The 13,708-nt window shown below is 49.9% G+C and overlaps 8 protein-coding genes across 8 annotated transcripts; 5 read left to right on the forward strand and 3 right to left on the reverse strand.

The window, feature by feature from the left end:
- Positions 1 to 626: 626 nt before the first annotated feature.
- N7498_008115 (aurora family serine/threonine-protein kinase) lies at positions 627 to 1,655 on the reverse strand (the record flags this gene model as incomplete). The annotated part of the gene is made up of 1 exon (XM_058455177.1): positions 627 to 1,655. The coding sequence occupies one exon, from the start codon at positions 1,653 to 1,655 to the stop codon at positions 627 to 629; it is 1,029 nt and encodes a 342-aa protein (XP_058305165.1).
- A 363-nt stretch (positions 1,656 to 2,018) lies between these two features.
- On the forward strand, positions 2,019 to 2,304 carry N7498_008116 (uncharacterized protein; the record flags this gene model as incomplete). Its single annotated transcript, XM_058455178.1, has 2 exons — positions 2,019 to 2,162; positions 2,260 to 2,304. The coding sequence occupies 2 exons, from the start codon at positions 2,019 to 2,021 to the stop codon at positions 2,302 to 2,304; spliced, it is 189 nt and encodes a 62-aa protein (XP_058305166.1).
- Positions 2,305 to 4,097: 1,793 nt separating this feature from the next.
- On the forward strand, positions 4,098 to 6,160 carry N7498_008117 (uncharacterized protein; the record flags this gene model as incomplete). Its single annotated transcript, XM_058455179.1, has 3 exons — positions 4,098 to 4,901; positions 4,969 to 5,625; positions 5,690 to 6,160. The coding sequence occupies 3 exons, from the start codon at positions 4,098 to 4,100 to the stop codon at positions 6,158 to 6,160; spliced, it is 1,932 nt and encodes a 643-aa protein (XP_058305167.1).
- Positions 6,161 to 6,842: 682 nt separating this feature from the next.
- N7498_008118 (transcriptional regulator family TF) lies at positions 6,843 to 8,192 on the forward strand (the record flags this gene model as incomplete). Its single annotated transcript, XM_058455180.1, has 1 exon — positions 6,843 to 8,192. The coding sequence occupies one exon, from the start codon at positions 6,843 to 6,845 to the stop codon at positions 8,190 to 8,192; it is 1,350 nt and encodes a 449-aa protein (XP_058305168.1).
- Positions 8,193 to 8,768: 576 nt separating this feature from the next.
- On the forward strand, positions 8,769 to 9,486 carry N7498_008119 (uncharacterized protein; the record flags this gene model as incomplete). Its single annotated transcript, XM_058455181.1, has 2 exons — positions 8,769 to 8,868; positions 8,939 to 9,486. 2 exons carry the CDS (start codon positions 8,769 to 8,771, stop codon positions 9,484 to 9,486), a joined length of 648 nt encoding a protein of 215 aa, XP_058305169.1.
- Positions 9,487 to 10,105: 619 nt separating this feature from the next.
- On the reverse strand, positions 10,106 to 11,015 carry N7498_008120 (SDR family NAD(P)-dependent oxidoreductase; the record flags this gene model as incomplete). Its single annotated transcript, XM_058455182.1, has 2 exons — positions 10,106 to 10,339; positions 10,395 to 11,015. 2 exons carry the CDS (start codon positions 11,013 to 11,015, stop codon positions 10,106 to 10,108), a joined length of 855 nt encoding a protein of 284 aa, XP_058305170.1.
- A 283-nt stretch (positions 11,016 to 11,298) lies between these two features.
- Positions 11,299 to 12,494, forward strand: N7498_008121 (alpha/beta hydrolase; the record flags this gene model as incomplete). Its single annotated transcript, XM_058455183.1, has 3 exons — positions 11,299 to 11,449; positions 11,508 to 12,276; positions 12,329 to 12,494. The coding sequence occupies 3 exons, from the start codon at positions 11,299 to 11,301 to the stop codon at positions 12,492 to 12,494; spliced, it is 1,086 nt and encodes a 361-aa protein (XP_058305171.1).
- Positions 12,495 to 12,762: 268 nt separating this feature from the next.
- On the reverse strand, positions 12,763 to 13,406 carry N7498_008122 (uncharacterized protein; the record flags this gene model as incomplete). The annotated part of the gene is made up of 2 exons (XM_058455184.1): positions 12,763 to 13,132; positions 13,264 to 13,406. The coding sequence occupies 2 exons, from the start codon at positions 13,404 to 13,406 to the stop codon at positions 12,763 to 12,765; spliced, it is 513 nt and encodes a 170-aa protein (XP_058305172.1).
- Positions 13,407 to 13,708: the final 302 nt, after the last annotated feature.

Raw genomic sequence — 13,708 nt, forward strand, 5'->3', positions numbered from 1 at the left:
ATGACCAAGGGCCTTTGGAATGGCTGTCAAAAGCATCGACTTGAAGCTAAAATTTACTACTGACGTCGCTGGACTGTTAAAAAAAACAATTAAAGTCGGGCTTGTATACGCCAAATTCCAGCATCAATGCTAGCTACAGAAGTATAGTGACACAGGAAAGGTTTCCACACCCCCAGCCCACACTAGGTATAATTCTGCCTTGCCAAATCCCTCAAAGAGCGTGTTTCTCAGGAAGCCAAATTGGTATTTGACCGTCCCATACAGCGATAAATACTTCTATTAAACAAGATATGGCTTTTGGAAGGTGTCCTATCTAGATACCTAGAAAAATAGCCTTTTTCTCTTTATTATTATAAGTATTAATAGGGTTTGTAGGCGGTGTAGGATGTGGATAGATCCTTTGAATTAAATTGCTTATCCGCAAAGGTAAAATTAGATCATCTCCACAGCACGAAAATTATAATCAATGTCTCATCATGCTGTCACTCAAGACTTGTCTTTTTTTGCAAAGCTCTTGCAGTGTTTAATAATCCAGGGGTGTTGTTGGACTTTCTCCAAGGAAATTCTCAGATCCGAATCGAGGACAAGTAGCTTGATCAGTGTTAGTATTTCGTTGATACTATATTTCAAGATGAGCTCACCTTTCTGATAAGATCCTTGGCTTCAGAGCTAACAAAAGAAGGAATCGTCATATCTCCCTTGGCGATTCGTCTCTGTGTCATAACAGGTGTGTCCTCAAAAGGTGCCTGTCCAACCAGGAACTCGTACATCAAAACTCCTAGGGACCATAGATCCACTTTTTCATCATAAGGCTTCTCGCACCTTTTCGGATCCACCATCTCAGGTGGCAAGTAGTCCAGTGTCCCACACTTCGTGAGTCTGCGACCACTTGGCGCATGGACACTCCAGCCAAAATCCGACATCTTCAACTCACCGTGAAGACCAACAAGGATATCCTCGGGCTTAATATCTCGATGAATGACGTGCTTGTGATGTAAGTAACGTAATGCACTGGCCATTTGCGCAATGTATTGGGCTGCCTTCCACCCTGGGAAGCGATCTGCTTTCTGCAAGTGCTTGTACAATTCCCCTTTTCCGGCATACTCGAGAATCAAAAAAATTCGCTTCCGATCGTGAAAGTGACCGTATAGCCGTAGGATGTTGGGGTGGCGTAAATTGCTTTGAATCTCGATTTCACGAGCCACTTGTTTTTCGATCTTTCCTTGTTGGATCTCATCCTTGTGTAGTACCTTCAGCGCACAAACAAAACCAGTCTCTCGTTCTCGTGCAAGATAGACTCGTCCAAACTTGCCCTTTCCTAGGGGTCGGCCAATTTCAAACATGCCTAGATGGAATATCTTGGGAACTGGTTGTTTGATAAGCTGGACGGCGCGTTCTTCGATTGCATTGGATGTTGCCGAAAGGGCAACGGAGAGAGAGTGTCGAGCAAGGGAAAGATGTTGGCTGCCTTTTGCTCGAGCCATTTGGGGAGCGACATGGCTGGCGACATGACTGGCAACTACTGTGCTTTGCTGCTTGACTTCACCAACATGTTGTTCTTCTGTCTCAAACGCCGCATCTGGTATCTGCGACATCACAACAGATAGGGGATGGCGGGCCTGGGAAGGAGCTTGCCCGCCTTTGGCCTGAATCATGTGTGAAGCGACATGGCTGAAGGCTGTTTTTTGTTGCTTAATTCCTGTTTGGTGGTGTTCTCCCGCCCTGGCCGCTTCAGCAGTTACCTGTATAACCGAGAGTGGCCTTCGAGTTCGCCGAAGAGTCTTTCCACTTGTTTCTTGAGCCACTTGGGAAGTGGCAGGGTCGGTGGTTGTGCATTGCTTATATACAGCAGCCTTGGAGCTTTCTGATTGTCTGGTTCGGTCCGATCGATGAGTGCCGGTGATTGCAACCTGCTCACTGTTATCAATTGTGTTCTCAACGCATGTTGAAAGTGCGTCGCGGTGCGAACTTACGTTGCATTTCTGGCGGGAATTGGCCCCGTCGTGTCCATTCTCATCATGAACAGACAATTGCCCAAAACGAGCCTCGAGCGTCCTAGTCGCCATACTGGTTCCTCGCTACCGTTTCCCCGTTGCTTGACTTCAAGGAAACGAAAGGATCGCCAGGAAACTGATGCTTATGTTGGAAATATGGGTCGCAAGGTTTCTTGTGGAGAATGGTAGGTAAGCTAGGTCTAACTAACGTAACTAACTAACTATCCTGTTAACGAAGGGCAATTTCATGTTGCCGTGGTAACAGGTCGCTGTGGAGACCGAGTTGGCTGGACGGGAGTGCTACTATTAAGTGCCCCACATACCGGGCACCGGGTTTTGGGACCGACGTGGAATTGCAATCGATCATCATATTCTCTTCGTAGAATACGCGATATTCTCAGGATTCAACCCCGACGGTACATTGAAACGACATGAGCAAGGAACGGGCGGGCTTTGTCTACCTTCAATCCCTCTACCCGCTATTGCCTTCTCAATTCCCCTGACGGACTACTAACTCTCGCGCGAAAAAGCTACTGCGGTTCAATAGTATATTCAATGCACTAATCAGCCCCCTTGTACCCAAGGCCATTTTCCCTTCAGTTGGCTCCCTTCCTTTGTTTTTGCCACTAACCTTTTACACCAGTAATCCCATCAATAAGCGAGTTCTTCCGCTCCAACAGGAAAGACAAAACAGCTGACGGACTGAAAGCTTGCTTTAGTACCTGGGCAAGAAGAAGAGCTAACGATAACCTTCATAGATGTCGAGGCCGTAAAACTGGCTGACTCAACTCTGAGAATCGCCTTTAGGGTCATGGTCACCCGGTTGCCATTTGGATCGGTCATGCGGCTTCTAAGGCTGTTAAGCGAGGGAAGAACATGTCCGTGGATGCAACGGTTTCTTGTATATGCAGCGAACACTGTTAGAAGCTCGCTGGAACAATGCCCTTGGCGTCGTGACAGAGTTGGGGAAACATACAGCCATTGAGAAGCGGGAGCATTGGCCCAGTCTTGATGTTATCGAAGGGGACCCCCTTCAGAGTGTAGCTTCTGTGCTCCACGATCCGTTTAGGCTCCTTCTGGCGCATCGCGAACCGCATTGAAAGCTATACCGCTCTTTCGACTTTCCAACTGCGTTCAAACTCGATAATAAAGTGTTCTTTTATTGAATGTGCTCGTATGAGTCCAATTCTGGGCACTTCATAGAAAAAAAGAAACTTGAAGCCGTCAGCATTTTATAGATGGTTAGATAACCGCCATTGCACCTCCGGATGGCAGAAAGATCGCTAACCCGTAGAATTAGAAAGAAAAAAAGACGAGTCTTCACGCACTAAGTACACACGAATTGAGGGCAATCTGATATTTACCACATTTCCTGGACACTTTCCGCTAAAGCCATTACGCAGCGATATGCGGACCTACGTTTCGGGAAAGAAGGGAAGGGAGGGCGCGGTGATGTTCAAGATTAATGTTAACATCTTCATCCTCCCGGGGGACTTTGCAGCCAAATTTTGGTCGGTCACACTATTCTCTCGCAACCCACTCTAGATCTGTATGAGATCTGCGACCACTTATCTAGACATGGGATACCCGATTGATGCGGAGACCATGGCGCTATGATTGGCTGAGCTCGGGCCAGGTGGGTCCGCTACTTCCCGACTGCGCTAGTCCCCTTCGGGTATGTGAGATGCTCCGCCAATAAGCAGTCATCTGCGGGTTCAATTAGCGCTTTGATCTCGAGACGAGGCTGAGCTTTCCAGGAGGGACAAGGCTGGGATGTACAAAATAAGGGATCTGGGTCTGCACTCGTCCAATCTTAATAGCACATGTCATCAGGGAGAAGTTATAGAAGTGGGCCGTTTACGTGCGTATTGAAGGCTTGTCTCATTTGAGGAAAACACGCGGTTCCCCACTGCTGCCCTTCAACATCCTACTTCCCGGATATGGTAAATGATCTGGTTGTACAGATAGATGGGGGCCGGATGAGAGTCTCCCTCTCTCTATATAAACCCTCCGAAACATCCTCCTTCGGAATCCCGGCAGTCTTTTCAAAATATTCCTTGATTCAAACCTGTTTAACGACTCACGCCATCCACCACCACAACAATGGGTAAAGGACTCGTCAGACTCATTGGCTCCGGTATTGCCTTTACTTCTGAAGCCGTCCATGCAGCCCGACACCGAAACAAAGACTCCGTGTCTGTTTCAGAGACCACTCGCTCTATTACTGGCGTAGAAAGCGATTGTGGAGATTCTGTCGGTGCAGCTCATCAGACGACTTATACAGTCGCCCTCGAAGGTCTTGCAGAGCTACCCAATCGAGGGGGCCGCTCAGACTGGGGCAGCGAGAGAGGGCTCCCAACAGGAGATGAACTTCCACCCTACTCACCCGGCTCGGAACGACAGAGGAATATAAATGAAGCGAGATCTTCATCGGAAGCCGAAGAAAAGCGCTCTTCTGAGACAGGCGACGACACCGAAAACTTCGCTTTGGATACCAGAAATGACCGTGAGCACTCGATGGATGGAGATGAGGCTGCCTGGCAACTCGACGAAGCGACCGAAGAATTCGGATTGCCCACATATGATCAAACAGAAACCCACACTGGCCCGAAAGGTGCTCAGAGAGACTTCACGAGTGTTGATAACGACTCCGATGAGATCAGCGCCCAGGACTCTGAAGATGAGAAGGCGAAGAAAAGAGAGCTCATGATTCGCTCACTCGTGGCGATGGCTGGGCCACCACCAGTGCAACCGCAGCGACTCCCATGTCCTGTAATTATTCCTCAACGCAGGCCTGGTGCTAAGAAGCGTGGATTCGTGCGTGCATATGCGCCCGTGTTGGCCGACTGCGGTGTCAGCCAAGATGTGTTCTTGAAGTTCATCAGTGACTTTCATAAAGCTAGTCAGGTTGGTGACTGCCATTCCTTTTCTTGACCATGATGGGATTGCATTCATTTACTAACTATTATCATAGGCTTCAATGTGGCTCCAGGTTATCGTTTGCGCAGCCAACATCACTAGCTTCTCCCCATCATTAGCAGTTGCGTTGACCGCTGCAGCTATCCAGATTGTAGCGGACACAGCACAGCAATTCCAAATTCGTCACCGTACCAACAGCTACCTCGATAGGGCAAACCAAGAGATCTTCATGCCTCGTGGTCAATACGCGATGGTCATGAAATTCACGGATCGGCCTCCCAAGCTCACGAAGAAGCAGAAGCAGCAAAGAAAACGGGATCCGAACTCCCCTGACTCGGAAGCTGATCGACTTGGCGGACTCTTCTCAACCGAGCAGATCAATTTCAATCAATCAGGAGCGACAACTGATGTCAATGCCGGCCTGTCTCAGCCTGAAAGACCTGAATTCGACGCGGCAGCGACAATTTCAAAGTTCACTCACAGCAAGGAGCACCCGCAAATGAACGCATGGAAACAACGCATGCAACATTATCGATTGGCAGATGGCGCAACTAGAGGCGAAATGCAGCTTCCGGAGTGTGCACCACTAGTTTTCCCGGAGATTGATCGAGCTGCCATCCGGGTCAGAGACGGCCTGGAACCCAAGTCGAAATTCCAGAGTGCAAGATCCTGGGTTCGAGACTACATGGATCGAAAGTCTCAGGCATCATTCGTGAGTACCAATTCCTTTCTCTTACGCTATCGCATATCGACATAGCAATTCTGACGGGAAATAGGAAGCCGAGCATCAGGGTTCTGCGCTGGCTGTCCCCGAGTCCGGACGCAAGGCCTTCACTTCACGTTATAATGACCCCAACCACCCAGTGAATAGTGGGAACCTTCTCACGGCCTTGAGCGGTGGCTTATACCAGCCCAAGCCAAGCCTATTCGAGCGTGCTGGGGCTGCCATCAAGGAATCCCAGGACAAGAAGCGGGCTGCTCAAGGTCTTCCCCCAAGTGAAACATGGAAACAGAAGTTGGCCAGAAAGAAGAAGGAAACCGCCGGTAGAATTAAGATTCTTAGGGAGGACGTGATGTATCTGATGATCGTCAACATGCCTACCGAGGAAGAGCTGAGTGAGTCCGTTGCTAAGTTAAAGTACCTCGCACAGCAGGGAGACCTTGGAAGTGATGGGACTGGAGGGATGGCTCTCGGCTTTGATGTCTTGGACGTGGCTGACATAGTAGCTCTGGCTGCTAATACTTAAGTTGTCAGATTCTCTGGTGTATAAAAATAAGTTGATAATGAAATGTCCGCAGTTAGAGATATATTTCTCAAAGAAGTCGCACCTAATTGGTACTAGCGCGCCACGGGGAGAAGTGGGACCAGGAACGGTCCGAATCAGCCAACAGCAGTGCTCACGTTTCGGCCCCCAATGTCGGATTGCTTTGTTTGCATATGATGACGACGGCGAGGCTGTAATGGCCCCTGAAGACTCATCAGGGTCCGGATGTCTTTCTCTACCGCGCGGATTGAAGTCAACTGGGCAGAGTGCTGGTGATCTGGGTATCCGTAGGTGGGGGCCGACTGTGGAAAATCTCCAGCTGAACACGGACCTGACATCTGAGAGCTGAAGCCTAGCTGCAGAATTTTGAGCCTCTTGGGGAGTGCCTCTCGTCAGACCTGCCAGGGAACTCGGGTTTCCGACAGATCCTGCGCCCTCTCTTGTTCTTGCGCGCTCGTTTTGGCGTATCGATATGGCCCCACTCAACTCGGTTCGCCCTCGAGCCTCTAGAGGTTGTGGGAACTGCCGGGCTGTCAAACGACGTGTAAGCACCGTTCTGCCTTTGCTTCGCTTATTTTCCTCTTGTCTGCCAGGCCAGAACTAAATTTGCCGTGTCTCTACATAGTGCGACCAGCAGATTCCCCATTGTGGACAGTGCATTCGAATGCGCCAAGAATGTCCTGGGTACCGAGATGAATGGGACCTCGTCTTTCGTGATCAGACCGATAAAACCATAAAGCGATCCAGGAAAACGAAGATCAAAAGTGCCGACCAAGGCTTGCCCACGCCCGCCCGCGGCTTGAGCCCCGACCCTGACGAGATAGGAGTCAATTACTTCCTCCGCAACTTTGTCAGCGGTCAGTCCTCTTCACGGGGATGCCTGAACTATATTCCTTCTGTTTATCGCGAAGATGGCGAGCATCCCACTCTGGTCGCCAGCATGGCGGCTGTAGGGCTCGTGGCCTTGGCTAATTCGACCCGACAACCCGACCTGGCAAACCTCGCGCGAGCCAAATACACGGAGGCGATCCGCAATGTGAATGTCGCCTTAACATCGCCCGTGGAGTCCGTCAAGGACAGCACTTTAATGTCGGTGATCTCATTAGGGGTGTTTGAGCATGTCTCCGAGCACAAAGCGTGGGTTCGACATGTCCAGGGTGCTGCAGCGATAGTAGTTGCCCGGGGCAAGGACCAATTCACCAGCACGGCCACGATCCTCATGTTCAACCAAGTTCGCGCTGATCTTGTGCTTGCCTGTGTTCATAATGAAATACCGTTTCCGGAAGACATGATCGAGCTTCAAGAAGAGGCAGCCAAGCACATTGACGCCTCTGGTGCATTTTGGCGTGCGGGGACCTTAGGTGTCCGGTGCGCAGACCTCCTGATGAGAGTCAGGGCGAATACTGAGCAAATCCATTTGCCGGAATACCTGGAGGAAGCGACTATGATGGAGCGTGAATTCCAAAACCACGCTATGCTCCTCGCCACACAAGAACCATATACCATCACCCAAAGTGCTGGTGGGGTGCCAAAACTAATCTATAATGGACGAGTTGACCTATATAAGGACGCTTGGGCAATCCGGGTGTGGAACAATTTGAGAAATCTTCGAATGATCGTCTGCGAGATCATGTTATACCTCTTGAACAAGATTCTCGCCACAGACCTCACACTCACATCGGCCGTCCGGCAGTCTCTGAAGCTAAAGTTTCAGATGGCAATGCAAACTCTGTCAATGCTGGGAGACGATATACTCGCTACCATCCCTCAGGCTTTGGAATTCCTATCCTCTGCATCCAACACTCCCTCCGTCGATCTATCCTTCCACGGCAGCGTGTCAGGCGGGTATATCCTGACCTGGTGTTTGTACATGGTTGGAAAATGCCCAGCCACAAAAGCTGAGACCAGAAAATGGATCATCCAACGCCTCCAAGACTTTGGTAGGAACATGGGCATCTCAATTGCACTGCGTCTGGTTGATGATATAATAATGATTGACCAATTTGCCGACTAGACATTATCCATCCTGGCGCTCTCGTCTTTACTCGATTGTCAAAAACAAGCAATAGAATTCCTTCATTAGACTCGGATAAATATAACTAGGGAGTGTAATTTGTTATCATTGCTTGGAAATTTGGCGTTGAAACTGTTCAGATGCCTGGGTCAACTCTGCCTTTGCTTCTTCTGCTTGAGAGTGCAATACCTAGGTCGCTTCCTCTCGAGGACTTCTTTGCGGCTATAAATTCTATCGTTCTTTCCAATGCCAAGGCACGATGAAATGACAGTTCCCCCCCTTATCACATTCTTAAGCGCTTGTATTTGGGGGCCAAAAGTGTATCGTTGGTCAGAACCAACCTATAATCTCCACAGCGGGGAAGCTTTACCGAGATAGGTATAGATACCTTCAGCACCCTCTATCCCTCAGCGCCAAATCTCGCTCGTTTCTTTCACTCAACCCAAGCAGCTTAAAATGACTAGCTGTTACTCTCTACATTTGGGCGTGATCCATATCAATTACTCGGACTTGCCATGTGAAGACGTGGACCAAGTCGGTCACAATGTGACTTGCTGTGTACGAGGCTCTACATGTATGAGCAACGGGATCTGTGGAAACGGCAACGGCGATGGGTATTACAGTGCGGATTGCACAGATCCAACGCTGCAAGATCCTGCATGTCAAAATCACTGTGGTCCGTATCCTACCTTTCTGTCATTCCGAAGGCGGTTCATATTGTAAGCTAATCTATGTTCTTTGAAAAGGGGGCCTCGTGGGCTCGCAGATTACTTATAACTCAACTTCTGGCCTTTGGGCCTGCTGCACTTACAACGGTGGAACGCCTGATTGTTCCGAACCGAGCGATGAGCTTTTTGCCGCCCCTGGCCCATCCAGTCTCAAAACCGTCTTGCATCTCCCTACAACCGGATCCGTCACGTATTCTACCCCAACAGCGACCGCAACATCTATCGGAAACGCGCACACATCTTCAGCGTCATCTTCAGCGTCACCTTCATCGCCGTCTTCATCGCCATCCTCGAGTATTGGTCCAGGGGCTGCCGCCGGAATTGGAGTGGGTGCTGGTGCTGGTTTAATCCTTATCGCCGCAGTGGTCGCGTTTGTCATCTTCAAGCGGCGACGACCGATGAAAACAGATACGGCGATGTCAGCTGATGCTGGATTCCATCAGAGCCTTGAACCGCACGAGTTAGATAATAAGTCGATGATGCCCGAGATGGATAACGGGCTCGCCTTGTCCGAATTACCCTCCAACTCCTTAAGGGGTCCGGGATCCCACCCCTATGTATCATAATGATGGTTTAATGATATCCTGAGCTGAGCACTGAGAAGGTCAGGACAATGACGAAGGAGTATTTCTTATTCGCATAGATGAATAATGTAGAACATGAAGACTACGTAAGAGACAAACACAGACGTAGGCGAAGATGCCGCGGAAGCCTGGCCAGGCTATAAAACCGGACCAACGTAACAAGCGCGCTGGTTTACAAAGTTTATCTAGAATCTCCCCAGTTTTTTTCAATGTCGTAGAGCTGTTCCTCGCTACCAGCGAGGAAGGGCCGAATTTCCTAGAGTGAGTCTCGCTCGACTACTTAGACCCTGTACAGACACACTATCTGTTTTCCGCGGATTCAACTACTAAAGCTCCCTCGACATTTATTTATATCAGACTTTTGTAATTCTTTATATCTTGCAAGTGAGTCAAGTTGCGGGGGCTTACCGCTTCTAGTGGTTCATGACTTGGAGAAGCTGTTTCAAAAGACGACCGAAGGCTAGTAATCTCACGACGTTGATCCAGTCCAAGTATGTGTAGGTTGATCAAAGATCTGAAGGGGGTGTTGTAGGTGCTCGGTGGGCCTTAAAATAGGATGACAGGGAAGCCAGGATAAACTTTTATCTCTTTATCAGTATGTCTACCCATTGACACTGGCATTCTTGCTCATCCCAATGCCCACTGCTGCCGTCGTCCCTGCATCTACTGGAAGAATGACTCCTGTCATCCATCGAGCGTGAGGCCCCGCGACAAAGACTACTGCACCAGCACAGTCCCAACCATTTCCTTCGGTACCCAGTAGGCTTCGCTTTCTTCGAGCCTCCCTAGCCTCTTCGCTCATGCCGTTTCCATACATCATTGGCGTGTAGAGCATCTACGTTTCACATGGTTAAGGGGCAAATTTCTTAAGGTGTCCAAGAATAACTTACACCAGGACACACGCAGTTTACCCGGATGCCTTCTGCGGCGTGATGAGCGGCCATCGCTCGGGTCAGATTGACGACGGCACCCTTAGAAGTCGGATACAGCAGATGGGGGGTGCCACCTTTCAGTCCAGCAACGCTGCCCATATTGACGATACTGCCTTTGACCTCGCCGTCATTCTTGGTCATCTCCGGTATGGCATATTTGCTCATCTGAACCATACTGGCGACGTTGATTTCCATACTTTTTGCCCACTGAGTCATATCCACATCGACCGCTGTTCCGGATGCACCTCCTATCCCGACATTGTTGACCAGAATATCAAGCCTGCCGAAGTTCTGAATCGCGAAATCCACTGCTCTTTTGCAGTCCTCTTCCGATGTGACATCTGTCTTGAATGGGAGTGCTCTGCCACGTCCAGGCTTTGATGTGATCATGTCGACGGTCATTTTCGCCCATTCCAGATTGAGGTCGATGCAGAGCACATCGCAGCCGTCATCGGCCAACAGAATTGAGATTGCACGGCCATTCCCAATTCCATCACCAAGGCAGCCTGCGCCCGTCACGATGGCAACCTTGCCCTTCAAGGAACGGGAAGGCGGTTCAGTCGGGATGCCGGGGTCCATGGCAATTGACTGGGTTTCAGCCGAGGCAGAGCTGTAGGTGAAACTACATGATCGCAGTCAATTTCAATACATCAAGCCCCACCAAGGTCACGTTTAAGCTCATTCGCAGTGAACACCGCGGTGCGCGAATCCCGTTCGATGCCCATATGCGGGGTACCGAGGCGTTCATAACCGAGCCGAGGCGCCGCCATGAAGGGGATCGTTTTGATTCAAATACATACTAAAGCTACCTTGACACTTTTCTATCAGCTTTATTGTAAGATCAATACTGTACATAAATACAATGGCCGACTTCACTGAATATGCAAGACCCAGCGCCGACTGGATTGCCCTTGAGCCGAGCCTGCCCCAGCTCCCCAACGTCTCGGTTGAAGAGCTGAAGCAGATGATCAACAAGGGCCGCGAGGATATCGCAGCACAGGGCATGAGCAAAGGTCAGTGCACAAACTTTTTGATATAGAATGCCCAGCTAATAAACCCTAATTGAGATAGGTCTCAGCGAAAAGGTTCAGCTCAAAGATTATACCATAACTGCCCGTGATGGTTTCAAGCTCGAAGCACGCACCTACCGCCCCGCAGACGTCGACCCCTCCGAGCGTCTCCCCATCTACATCCATCTCCATGGAGGCGGCTACCTTTTCGGAACCCTCTCGTCCGAAGACGCAATCTGCTCTCGCATCGTCAACTCTCGGGCAGAGAAGGGCACGCCGGTTGTCGTGTTTAACATAAATTACCGCCACACACCAGAATACCGCTACCCAACCGCATGGGAGGACGTCGAAGACGCCTTCGTCTGGGTTCACGAAAACGTTGCCGAGATCGGCGGCCTGAACGACCAAGTCGTCGTGGGCGGCATCTCAGCTGGCGCCCAATTGACTGCTTCACTCGCGCTTGCTCAGCTTCATGGCAATGATAAGCGCCTGGCTGCTTGTCCCAAGATCAGAGGGCAAGTGTTGATGATTCCTTGCGTGGTACAGAGTGAATACTATGTCCCGCGGCTAGATCTACTAAAGAGCCCCGAGCTGTCAAGCTACAAGCAGTGTGCCCAAGCACCTATCTTGCCCGTTGATCGAATCAATATGTTTATGAGTTTACTTGGTGTTGTTGGCGTCAAGGGTGCGGAGAACGACCACCGTATGAATCCTGGAAATGCCACTGCGGAGGAAGTCAAAGCACTGCCGCCTACAACCTTTGGTATTGCGGGCAATGATCCGCTTCGGGACGAGGGTCTTTTCTACGCCAAGTTCCTGAATGATAATGGGTTAGTTTTCTTATGCCGCTGGAGATATCACCACTAACAAGCATTTGTCTAGTGTCCCGACTGATGTTCACGTCTTCCGAGGTGTACCGCATGGGTTCAGGCGGTTTGGCGATAAGCTACCGGGAGCGAGTGAATACTGGGATCGGGTCATGAGTGACGGCATTGCCTGGGCTTTGTCGAACCCTTCGGTTGGGGCTTTTGAGATCAAGTCCGATTGATTATGGAGAGCAGTCATAGAACATGAATTTCGCGAGGAAACTCCTTCGGGAAACATGCAGACATTGTGCGCTGGCTTGTCAAGGGCGGAGTACTATATGACTGCCGTTAATTAAACACAGTTGAAAATCAACACGAAGACTGCATCCTCTCCAAACGTTTCTCTCTCCGATCATTGCTTCCACCAACCCACATGATCCGATGATAACTCGCGAATACTTGCATTTTGCAGTCAAGTTCCACAGGCGGTAATTTAGCATATAAGCTCCCTCACCTCCTGTACCACATCCTTGTCACGGGGGTTCGTCGCATCTTCTTTTGTAGCAGAAAGATGCCCTGTAACAGAGCCTCCGGAGTGGGCGGACATCCCGGCACATAAATATCAACTGGGACAATGCGAGCCACCCCGCGCACGACACTATAGCTATAATGATAGTATCCGCCTCCATTTGCGCAACTTCCCATACCGATAACCCATTTCGGGTCCGGCATTTGGTCATAGAGTTGCCTCAATGCGGGTGCCATCTTGTTGCATACTGTAACAGCAACCAGCATCACATCGGACTGATGCGGGGAGGCGCGGATCGGTCCTGGTCGTATCTGGGCATCGACGCCCCCATCATTTCGACCCCACAGCAGGCTAATGCGAAGGTCAATGGCCAAAATGACCCTTGTCTGCCCCAATTGACAAGCTGGTCAGATTTTGCTCTTCGCGAGGGATAGGTTAGCATAAATCTCTAGTTAAGTAGAGGCTCGGTAGACAAGACATACAGCATATAGCCAATCGCTCCTGACTTTTCGCCCTCCCATGCCGCGGAAGTGGCGTGAAGCTTTTGTCGCTCACGCAAGTCTCCAATAGACTTGCTCGATGAAAACTTATGACCTGGCATCATGTTGACCCGGTGGGAAGCCATCGATCTCTTTGATGGAAGGGGAGAAGGTGCCAGTGACGACACTGATGGCTGACATGATACTAGAGTAGATTGTCTGGCTTGTGGCAGGAATTTCAGAAGAGTAGACATATTTTTGAATTGATGAGCATATAACTTCTGCTACTTGCGAATGGAGACAGCCGCTGTTCCTCTGATGAAAAGTGTCCGCCTACGTCCGAATTTGTTTGTAGCCTTCTTTCCCCATGTTATGCATGCTATTGGGTTGCTAAAAAGGCCCACAGTGAATATTTGCTATCCTTTCCAACCATGTCAGGGACCTGCGC

Source organism: Penicillium cinerascens (genome assembly GCF_028974065.1).
Source record: "Penicillium cinerascens strain IBT 15544 chromosome Unknown scaffold_4_segment0_segment0, whole genome shotgun sequence".
Taxonomy (NCBI): Eukaryota; Fungi; Ascomycota; class Eurotiomycetes; order Eurotiales; family Aspergillaceae; genus Penicillium; species Penicillium cinerascens.